At 35.4% G+C, this 12,347-nt stretch overlaps 1 protein-coding gene across 5 annotated transcripts in view; it reads right to left on the bottom strand.

The window, feature by feature from the left end:
- Positions 1-5,204: 5,204 nt before the first annotated feature.
- The window catches only part of LOC110460799 (ATP-binding cassette sub-family A member 2-like), a 92,132-nt gene continuing 84,989 nt past the window's right edge, over positions 5,205-12,347 (bottom strand). For 2 of the 5 annotated variants that reach the window (XM_021513954.1, XM_021513955.1), the window contains exon 49: positions 5,205-11,909. In XM_021513954.1, the coding sequence (XP_021369629.1) occupies positions 11,877-11,909 (33 nt within the window). In that variant the 3' untranslated portion in view covers positions 5,205-11,876. The remainder of the gene's footprint in view (positions 11,910-12,347) is intronic. The other 3 variants (XR_002464061.1, XR_002464060.1, XR_002464062.1) reach the window with 3 other exon arrangements.

Below are 12,347 nucleotides of genomic sequence, written 5' to 3'. Positions count from 1 at the left end.
TATCTTTTTTGTGGTTTTTAGCTCGCTATTGAATGACTAAGTACCAGGGTGACCATGTGATGGTGCTTGGTCTATCTTCAGTTGTCAGTCAACTTTAGCCTTGAAAGATGTCATCTCCCAAACTACTGAGCAGAACTCAGTCTTATTTTGATGCTATCATCCTTATGTCATGGTCATTGTATGGAAGAACAGTTTACAATGCCAAATGTGGGATGCAAAATGCTAATTGTCAAATACCAATTGCAAAATGCATTATAAAACGTCATATCCTGTTCATGTCATGTTTGTGTGCAACTGCATGCATCTTTCTTTGGTGGGAAAAGTTTAAAATGGAATGCCTTTTAGATAGAGTGCCAAATTCTTCGAAGCTTGTTGCACACACGAGAATATATAGATATGTCTCATGTAAAACAATAGAATTACACATTGACAATTAACATTTAACAATTTGTAATACACAACTGGCATTATGCATTTGACAATTGCAATTCCGGACAGGAACAGCAAATAAGACATCGTGCTTTATCAGTATGGGCCATTGAAAGCACAGAAATCAACATCAGATTATGGTATCTATTGGGAATGAAGATCAAATATAATAATACACGACCTTCAAATTAAGCATAACAAAATGCTGATTGTCCTATGCCAAATGCACTATACAAGACAACATTTTATTATACAGTTACCATTGTCTAGCATTTTGAAGCCGACTTAATTTGGCCAATTTGCTTTGAATGATTCTGCCTTCAAAACTCCTGAGCAGACTTCATACAAATTGAATGCTTGATGCTTGGCCCAAAGGAATCAATTGAAACCTCAAGAGCTGGAGATGACAATCTCATTAAAATCGGATGTTAATAAAAAAAAATACCTATGGCTACGTACATGCAGTACGTAATGATGAACAAGTGTATTTATTAGCTCACTGGGTCCGAAGGACCAAGGTGAGCTTATGCCATACCGTGGCGTTCGTCGTCTGTCAACAATTTCTTTAAACGACGACTTCTTCTTAACCACTGATTGGAATTTAACTAAATTTGACGGGAAGCATTCTTAGATGGTGGGGCTGAGGGGCAGTGCAAAAAGGGGGCAATTTGGCTATATTGCTTTAAGCGACTTCTCTGGAACTAAGAAATGGATATCAACCATATTTGACTGGAAGCATCCCTAGGTGGTGGAGATTCAAAATTGTACAAATGGTTGGGCTGACCCCCCAGGGGGCTGAGGGGCGCGGCCAAAAAGGGGTAATGTGGCTATATTTCTACAAACGACTTCTTCTGTAGAACTACGCACAGGATATCAATCATATTTAATCAAAAGCATTCATGGGATGCAGGAATTCAAAATTGTACAAATTGCGGGGCCAAAAAGAGTTATTTGGTTATATTGCTTTAAGCAACTTCTTCTCTGGAACTAAGTGATGGATATCAATCATATTAGACTGGAAGCATCCCTAGGTGATGGGGATTCAAAATTGTACGAAAGGGGGGCAATTTGGCTATATTGCTATAAACGACTTCTTCTGTAGAACTATGCCATGGATATCAATCATATTTGGTCGGAAGCATTCATGGGAGGCAGGGATTCAAAGTTGTACAAATGGTGGGGCTGACACCCCGGGCTAAGGGGTGGGGCCAAAAAAAGTTTATTGCTTGGAAATAGTTGAGATCCCCACCATATAACCACATATACAATTGCTGAGTATAAAGAGAAGAAGGCACATTTGCCTCCAGGATGGACCTAGGGTCTGGCCCCACCCTTGGAAACAGTCCTTGGGCCATAACTTTAAAACTGTTGAGATACCCACCCCAAATCTATATATACAAAAGCTGGGCATAAAGAGACGAATGCAGTCACGATGTTAGAATAGACCCTGGGGTCTGACCGAACCCCTAGGGACCTAGTTTCTTAGTCACAGCTTGGAAACAGTTGAGATCCCCACCCTATAAAGAGATGAATGCACGTATGCTTCCAGGATGGCCTTCGGGACTGCCCTACCCTTGCAGACTTAACCCCTGGGTCATAACTTCGAAATGGTTAAGATCCCCACCCCAAAACTATATATACAATTGTTGGGCATAAAGAGACGAATGCAGTCATGATATTAGAATTGACCCCAGGGTTTTGCCCCACCCTTGCAGACTTAACCCCTGGGTCATAACTTTGAAACGGTTGAGATCCCCACCCAAAACTATATACACAAATGCTGGGCAAAAAGAGACAAGTGCAGTTATGATATTAGAATTGATCCTAGGGCCTAGCCACAACCGTAGGGACCTAGTTTCTGAGTCACATCTTGGAAACAGTTGAGATCCCCACCCCATAACCATACATAACATTGCTGGGCATGAAAAATTGAATACAGATATATATGCTACAAGGATTGGCCTTGGGGTCTGGCATATTCCCTTGGATCTCATTTGGAGAATATTTTGCCATGATTGCTTAGATATCCAGGTGAGCGATACAGGCCCTATGTGCCTCTTGTTCCGATTGTCTAGTTGGGCACTCTAACCACTTGTGCTACCTGGTTGCCAGTAGCAATACTGGAATACAGGTCGTGGTATTTCGTTTTGGTATTCTTCTTGCTGCTACATTCCTCCTTGAAGACAACACTTTTATAACCCTGTTCAGGTATTCCCTTGTCAAGTATTTACTCCGTACTTGTAACAAGGGTTATTCACTGGCACTACTGTAACAGGAGGGAAAAAATGCATGGCCAGACTGGGATTTGAATCCTGGCCCTCCATACTCCTATATGCTGTACCAATTGAGCTACTAAGTTACAAGTGACTGACCAAAACACAAAGAAGCCTAGAGTTGTGATACATAGCTAATCACTTGCTGGCATGATACAAATGTAGAGAAAGGAAATAACATTGTTTTTTATTCAAGGTCACAGGGGCCAAATGTGTTAAAACATTCAAATAGCTTCTGAAGAACTCAAAAATCCTGGATTCCTGATATAAGTTATAAGCTTGCTAGCATGGAGTGCTTCAAAGTTGGAAAAAGGAATTATCTTTACCCGTTTTCAAGGTCATGTAGGTAAAATCTGTTAAAACATTTAAATGGCTTTTAGAGAACCAAAAGTCATGGTATGTAGCGAGAAACTTCAAGGTATGGAGTGCTACAAAATCTTGGAAAGGAAATAACCTGGACCTGAATTCTGGATTACAAGGGTAAAATATGTTTGGCACTCCCAACTGTAGCTTCTAACATAGTGATGCCTAGAATCATGACATAGCCAGTAGTTGCTGGCAATTAAAAACTGTTTGAGAAAATGACCTTGACCTATATTCAAGGTCACAGGGAACAAAACTTAAACACTAGAAGAACTGCTGTAGTAATAAGTTGAGGGTTCCCAATGGTGCATCTCACACCAGTAACCATAAAAGTGGACCAAAGTCAAATTAATTCAGCTACAGGCCAAATATTTTACCTATGAATTTTTAACAAAGTTGACCCCTGTGACGTTAAAATTGGGAAAAGTTATTCGACAAACTTGACAGACCTTTGTCCCAGTGTGTTACTATCTAAATATCACCCTGGGCCTTCTGGTTTTCAGTATTACTAAAAATAAGTGTTTTAGTAGGTTAATACATTTGACCCCTGTGCCCTTGAAAGAAGGTGAAGGTCATTCGTTCCAGATATCATCACCCTAGGCCTTTTGTTTATTGAAAAAAAGGTTGTTTTTAAGATTTTAACATATTGGACCCTTGTGACCTTGAAAACAAGTAAAAGGTTACTTATTTGAACAAACTTGGTAGTTCTTTATCGTAGCATGCTACTTACCAAATATCGTCACCCTAGACCTTTTGGTTATTATTAAGTCTTTTTAGGTCACCTGAGCTTTGTGTGTAAACTTTTTACATTTTCAACTTCTTCTCAAGAACCAGTGGATGGATTTTTTTCAAACTTAGTCAGAAGTGTCCTTGGTAGATGAGGCTACAAAATTGTAAAATTGAGATTCCTACCCCAACCCCTGGGGCCAGGGCGGGGCCCTAAAGGGAAAATTAACCAATATTTCAGAAATCTTCTCCAGACTCAGAGGTACTACAGTGATTTTCTCTGCATGAAAAAAAAGATCATCAGGGGCTTTATTTAAATTGTAAATTTCAGGACCCCCGAGCTATCTGTTCTCCCTTGGGGAGGGGGTAAAGTTTACTATAGTTTATATAGGGAAATAACACTTTAGGGTATGTTTTGACAACTTTCTGTAGGAAATTATTCTTACTTGGTGAGAATTTTCCTTGGAGGAAGATTGTTTCAAATTGTAAAATTGAAATTCCTACCTCAACCCTAGGGGCCAGGGCGGGGCCCCAAAGGGAAAATTAACCAATATTTCAAAAATTATCTTCTCCAGACTTGGAGGTACTACATTCATTTTTAGTGCATAAAAAGAAAGATAATCAGGGGCTTTATTAAAATTGTAAATTTCAGGACCCCCGAGCTATCCATTCTACCCTGGAGAGGGGTTAAAGTTTACTATAGTTTATATAGGGAAATAACACTTTTGGGGATATTTTTATCCATTTTCAGCAGAAAATTACTCAAACTTAGTCAGAATCATCTTTGGTGAATGAGGGTATAACATTGTAAAATTGGGATTCCTGCCCCATCCCCAGGGGCTAGGGCAGGGCCCCAAAGGGAGCATTTACCAATATTTTCAAATTCTTATGCTTTGATGACATACTTAGTGTACATGCTGATTTCCACATCACATCTAAACAATAAAATAAAGCTACAAGTACCTATGATATAACTCAGGTGACCGCTAAGGCCCTTGGGCCTCTTGTTTAAAGATCTTGACACATTTGATCCCTGTGACCTTTGAAGTTAGTTAATGTCACTAATTTAAACTTTGGTAGCCCTTTTATCCCAGCATGGTACTGGCAAAATATCACCACTTCAACATTTAAGTTATTAAGAAATACATAGTTTTACAGAATTTTTAACACAGACTCGTGTGACCTTGGAAGTTTGTCATTCATTCAAACTTGGTAGCCCATCATCCAAGCATACTACTATGCTTTTATGTCCTTCTTACCAGCATGCTACTGGCCAAATATCACCAGCCAGGCCGTTTTTACTTGGGAGTTTTTGAAGGGAAAAACATTTACGACTGAATTGCTGCACCATGGCATATATAAGCTCACTAGGCCATTTGGGACAGATGAGCTTAAAAACAAAAGAACAGTTTCTAGAATTCCATCACATTTTATTTCAGCACCTTCTCTTGCAGATCATTGTACAAGGGCTTGCAACAAACCAGAATAACAGTTCTCTTTATTGAATGAAAAAATATTATGAACTATTCTCAAAAAGATGAGAAAAATGTATAAATATTTTTTGAAAGATGAAAATGTAAAATGCTATCACCACATCTAGTATAGCTATAAGGCAAAGTGCTCTTCTAGGACACTTCATGAAATTGAAAATGGTAAAATACTATGTATTGAAGACATTATTAAATCTGTAATAAATGTGTTTCTCCTTGCATGTATATCCTGGAATACAAGACTAGCGTCTACTCTTTTGATCAAGGGTTAAACAAATGAATTCACTAGTATGAAATAGAAACATTAAAAAAATGAATGAATACTGTGTGGAAGTTATAGAAATGTTTTGACACTAATGAGCAAAAACAGATTTACATCTTCAACAAGCAAAGACATTTGCTAATAAATGATGTGCAAGATTTGCTACTTACTGAAGTTATATGGAATATGCATAAAGCTTGCTGGAAAATTCTTATAAAGGTTCTAGCTACCTTGTGAGCAGGTTGCAATTTCTTATCCTCGTTTTAAACAGCTGAACTTTTTTTTAAACTGCGTAATGTCTTTCTACATCACTGTAGAAAGTGTGGACTTTCCCAGTTATCGATTACTGCTCCTGTGGAATGTATAAAATTGTTTTTTATGTACTGAACTTTGAAGCTACCATGCTAAAATATTCACCAAGGTTGAAGGGTCAAAGGAGTTTGCAATATGTGTTTAACCATTGAAAATATATTATAAGCTGGTAGCTGAAATATAAAGCACTAATGTTATAATTCCAACTCTTCTTAAATAATTCAATAACTTGTTTCAATTGAAATCCAAGGGATCGCATGTGCATGTAAGAATTTCAAGTAAGAAATCTACATTCTAAATTCTAAAGACATGGTAAGGATAGTATGGTAGATTTAAATTTTATAAATTAAGTCTAACTACTACAGACCTTGCAAGAATAGCGACTAAGTACTACAGACCTTGCAAGAATAGCGATTAACTACTACAGACCTTGCAAGAATAGCGACTTAGTACTACAGACCTTGCAAGAATAGCGATTAACTACTACAGACCTTCGAGAATAGCGATTAAGTACTACAGACCTTGCAAGAATAGCAATTAACTACTACAGACCTTGCAAGAATAGCAACTAACTACTACAGACCTTGCAAGAATAGTGATAAACTACTACAGACCTTGCAAGAATAGTGATAAACTACTACAGACCTTCGAGAATAGTGATAATTAATTCAACTATTGTGGGGAAACATGGAGAAAGAATAACAATAAAATGTTTTCCTTTTAAAATACATCTGTACCAGGCTTGTCTCATTTTTGTTGAATGATACATTTTACAAAATATCAATCTTTCTCTATTAAGAGAGTTAATTGTTACCAATAAATTAAACTGTGAATGTCAAGCATAGTTTTATAATCTGTTTAAAATGTATCTAGTTAATTATTAAGATTTTCCTTTTACATCAAAATGACTAATATTGAATTTTACCTATAATACTACCATTGGTCAGTGTTATACGTGGAAACCTAAAAAACAAATGGTGTTTTTATCAAAGGGCTCATTTCTGACCGTCACCGGTCAAACAATGATATAAAAATTAACACACATTATACATGTATTGCTTTTTTCAAAACCAAAAAAAAATAAAGAAAAACTATTACCTTTGCATATAAAATGTCTTGGCCTTAAAGAAACAAAATTGGAAGGAATTACCAAGATTTTTCCTGTTATGCTTAGTACCTAAAAAATGATGTACTTTTTAAGCAAATATGACATAACAAGACCAACATCTCATGTTGTTCCTTAAATAATAAAATCTTGGACGAATAAAACACAGAGCTTAAATTGCAATCACAATGCAATACTGGGTGTAAAATCTGAAATATCAATAATACTGGTTTAATACTTCAAGCACTGGATTAAATCATTTAAATACGAGACATTCAGCAACTACATACTGGCAATGACTAAAGTAACATCCATTCAAAACAGTCACAAACATCTAGTGTGCATAAAAAAAACCCATTGAAATTGTAATATATAAGAAAAGTATACTTCTTTCACGTATCTTCAATAAGATTCATCAGTTTGGAAATATATATGCAAGATCAAAGTTTTATTTTATATAGAAACAATTTACGTATTACACTCTATCGATAGACGAAAGGTCCTGGGTTGGGCGACACATGAAATATACAATTTAGTCACATCGTTGTACAGGTAAACAATACAAATCGCTCACTCAGTCATAGCTTCACAAAGGGACCAGTCGGTCTTATTTGAAACGTTAATGCAACACATTTTATGCGTACATTGTTTGTGTACAATAAAGTAAAACTTTGATATCATACTTCTTTCTCCTTGCTTTAAAATCTCCAGATTCAAATCCATTTATCAAGGGTTCAACAGATGAATTCATAAATTTGAAATAGAACTTAAGCATCAAATTGAAATAATACTGCATGGAAATAAATATTAACATCAACAAGAAAAAATGGATTTAGCATTACAGAAACCGGATTGTAAATAAACAGTAGCTGATCCTTGTCACCTAAGAGATATCACAATTTTTTTCCATCACATTTCAAAGCACATGACTATGATGAAAATTTCTTAAGAGTATATTATTTCGTGATTGGCCTTCAAGCTCAAAAACCAATCCATTTGATTGCTAGTACCATTGATACAGGATTAGCAATGATCATGATCGAAGTGGGGATAAGTTGTAAAGCTGTATCATGCCAGTACAGTATATGATTTTTTATTGCTATATCATTTTCACAACTTTTTAAAATAATTTCACCCAAGACATCTTATACTTCATCAATGCAGTATGGTGTTTGTAACCACATACTGCTGGGACTAAGGGCAACACTTTGTTCTGATGACAACCTATCGCATCCAATAACCCTGGGTACGAATCCTAACCATTACTGAAGGTATACTACTTTTTGATATTCAGAGAGAGATCATATAAAAAAAAAACGGGATTTTAGAAGATGATAGTATAACACATGGATTACAGTTATCTACAGAATTTTTTTTTATTGCAATTTGATTGGTTTTCTCCTTTTTTATTATATTTTCAATTGAAAAGTCAACAATTTTGGTCCCATCTTTGATTTTATCATCAGTCAAATTATCCACTCAAAAAAAACAGATAAACTGAACATTATACATTTATGACTCTGGCGGTAGGGTGATATGAAGGTTTGTTTAACCTCGATCAGCAGTTGTATTCCACATGGAAATGAGGGAGACAATTCATCATGTCACCCTTTCACCAAGGCCATCAATTCTTTATCTTATGAAATAACATTCAATCACAGACAAACGCCTTTCAAGTAACTGTCATGTTTTGATAACAAAATAATCAACAAATAAATGAAAATATAAATATATCAACAACAACAAAATTATCTTTTAAATCTGGATGGACAGTAATGTCTGTATTTTTTGTTGATGTAGGAAATGAGGAGAATTTAGTAGATGCCCTACAGAAAGACAGAGAGCTGACATCCCATGGAAGGGCATGCCTGCAGAAGACAATATTTCGTTCAAATTTGAACTTGTGGTACTGTGAGAAATAATTTGTCTCGCTGCGTTCTTAACCTTGACCAACATTTTGATGAAACACCTACGCATTAAAGCTTAAAAAGAAGGAAGTTCTGATGACTATATAGATGACTATAAACCGATCCCTCATGGCAACTATTCAAAGTACAAATATTTTTACTTTCACAAAACAGATATATGAACAATCAAAGTACCAGAAGCTACAATGCTGCTAATTTAGACTGGCAAGGCTCGTTACCGATCAAGAATTCTCCTACACTACATCATTTAAAAATTGGCAATTGTTTTCACTTTGAAAAACACCATGTTCATGCGTCTTTTGTTGAAGCATTACATCAAGGAAATTACATCCATCCATCATTTAAATAAACTGACATATAAAAATAATCATAATTCAACATTCAACACAGTAAGAGACATTCACAACAATATAACACAGTAAGAGACTGTACTGACTATAACTTAGAGCACTAAATCTATCATGACAGAGTGTAATTCAGCATGTATTCAACTGATCAATTAATCAATGGACAAAAACAAAACAAAAGGGGGGGGGGGACAACGTAAATAAATTGGGTAATATTGCATATACATGTACTTGCATCATATATTTACGACAAATGATATACAGAGCACAGAAAGCTACCTTTATGTGACACAAATTAACATAATCCAAAACAGCACAATATATAAAACAAGTAGAATTTAGAAGAGAATTAAATTTTCTATAAACAGTTTTTGACAAACCGTGTCAAACCGTTACAATACCTAATAGTCACTGGTACAAATGTAAACTTTATAATATTGTGGCAGATTTTAATTGTACATATATGTCAAACCGTTACAATACCTAGTAGTCACTGGTACAAAAGTATACTTTAATAATATTGTGGCAGATTTTAATTGTACACAGGATACCATTTGCCTTATAGCTTTGCACTAGTGACTAGAGGGATTGGAATTTTCCTTTAGCTCAATCGGTAGAGCGACGGACTGGGAAGCTTGGGGTAGCGGGTTCGATCCCTGGTGGAAGCATTACTTACCCTCGTTCCTGTTACAAATTGATAGTGTCCGTGGCCCTCCCTTACGGGATGTGCAGGGATTTAGAACCTGGGTTGTGGTGGTGTTCCAAGGGGGGAGTAGAGTGGCAGATTTTAATTTTACATAGGATATTAAGGTTGCCATTATTCTAGCTTCGCGCTAGAGGGAATTTCCCTTTAGCTTAATCGGTAGAGCGGCAGACTGGGAAGCTCAGGGGCGCGGAATAAATCACCAGTGGAATCACACTATTCTCATTCCTGTTACAATATTAAAGACAATATCTAATGATCATTGACATATTTTCAATTTCTGACATGGTCGACTCTTATAAATCAATTAAGTCTTCCTTGTTCACAACAGTTACGTAGATGTTATATCAACCATTATAAATTTCCATACAGAATGGTATTCCGTCTTTGCGTATTGCCGAGTTATCTTCCCTTGTGAGCAGGTATTGATTGTAACGTCATTGGTTTGCGTGAGAAAATTACGTCATTTTCTCAAAAATTGTTGACGTTACTCTCACAAACAAATGAAGTAACAATCAATACCTGCTCACAAGAGCAGATAACTCTGCAATACGAAAAGACGGAATAGGACAAAACAACAGCTGATTGACTCAGTATAAAACTGTTTTGTTATATCTGCTATATCTAAATTGTTCTACTATTAACTAAGAAACCTGTAAAACATCTTTAATAAATAACCACATTCTTCGACTGGATCAATTGATAAAACACAAAAATGTACACAATCATAACAAACCAGTAATTCTGGGTTAGGGGAGATAAGTTTGAATGCAAGTCAAATTAGGTATATAACATTAGCATATAACATAAACTCAATTGTGTTTGGACCAACACAATATATGTTTGAGTTAACTGGAAGTTCCAAGATTTGTTAGGAAAATAAAAAGGATTATTCATGTAGGTTGGAGCGTTTAACTCACTGAAGTATATCTATTTAACTACAGGACTTTTACTGTAAAAATCCTCACAGCTTCATATATACAAAGTATGTGGACAAAATGTTCCGGTAGTACAACAGAAACAAACGAGAAACAAACGATTGTGAACCCTCAACAAGACGTATGATTCAAAAATATCTCAACAAGTGATTTCAAAAATATACTTTTTAGAAGTCTAACATTTCTATTCTAATCAATTTCTGTCTAATTTCAGATTTGACTCGATTACTGTAACAGTAACAAACATATCATATAGCAAAACAATCTTGTCTTTGAGTCTGTTGGAGAACCATCTCATCACTAACAAATATGTGTGTTCCCCAAAGGACATCTGCAGCTACTTAACTTGACAGGATTCCACTATTTTCATGTATTCTAACATCTAATAAAAGATTTCAGTTTATAAGTGGACAGGACATTTTACCAATAAGATCGATAAATGAGAGTTTTGGTCCAATATTTACTGTCCTATTGGCTATGACGTCATTTCAAATCACTCAAGCACATGAATAACATAATACAGACAAAATGTTATACACAAATGTGCTTCTTAATATGTCACTTGGTTACTTATGGTTTGTAAGTAAACAGCTCAATATGACCACTTCATATACACAAATGGAATACTTTGCAATAAATATGTACACAGCCTGGTAATAAGTCCATGGAATCACGATCGTATACATATAAAGAAATCTATAAAAGCTCAGCTATGACGTACACTACTAAATCTGGATCACAGGAATATAAAGAGCCGAGCTCAAGTAAAAAAAACAGTTTACTGGCTGCTCTATCAATACTTCACAAGACTACTGATTCCTTGAGCAAGCACTGAAGATAAATAAATAATTTGTATATAGAGTAGAAATGATGACGCAATGCCTGAGAAATATGGTCATTAAATGTCACAAAAGGGCAGCCACCGATGGGACAGCCACCGAGATCAGAGTTGAGCAGATGTTTGTATTTTGTGTCACTGGTCGACGTTCAGATAAAACTGTCAGGTTTCCATATTCAGGAGAGAAAGATGAGTCTATATAAATTAAAAAGAATAAATTTTATCTCCATAAACCTTTCAAGCAAATATTTTCATGATTTTATTATAGACATGTTTTTATTATAGACATTAGACATGATTTTATTATAGACATGATTTTATTACAGACATGTTTTTATTAAAGACATTCAACATGATTTTATTATAGACATGATTTTATTATAGACATGTTTTTTAAGTAAAAATGCAAAATGGCAATGATTACTAGCTTGCAATATACATAACTAGCTTGCAATATACATAACTTTATTATATAATATATTAGAAAGATCAGATTCATTTCAAGTAAATGTTTTGGTATAAAATAAGGTATTGCAGTACAACACTGATCCCTGGAAAAAGTTAAAGTTGAAAAATGACAGCACTTGATTTCTGATATTGTCTTAAAAGTATCTGTTTTCTATTTATAGTTGG

This window comes from Mizuhopecten yessoensis, unplaced genomic scaffold (genome assembly GCF_002113885.1).
Source record: "Mizuhopecten yessoensis strain PY_sf001 unplaced genomic scaffold, ASM211388v2 scaffold10479, whole genome shotgun sequence".
Classification (NCBI taxonomy): Eukaryota; Metazoa; Mollusca; class Bivalvia; order Pectinida; family Pectinidae; genus Mizuhopecten; species Mizuhopecten yessoensis.
Note: the sequence above shows the minus strand (reverse complement) of the source record. Positions and strands in the feature narration are given on the sequence as shown.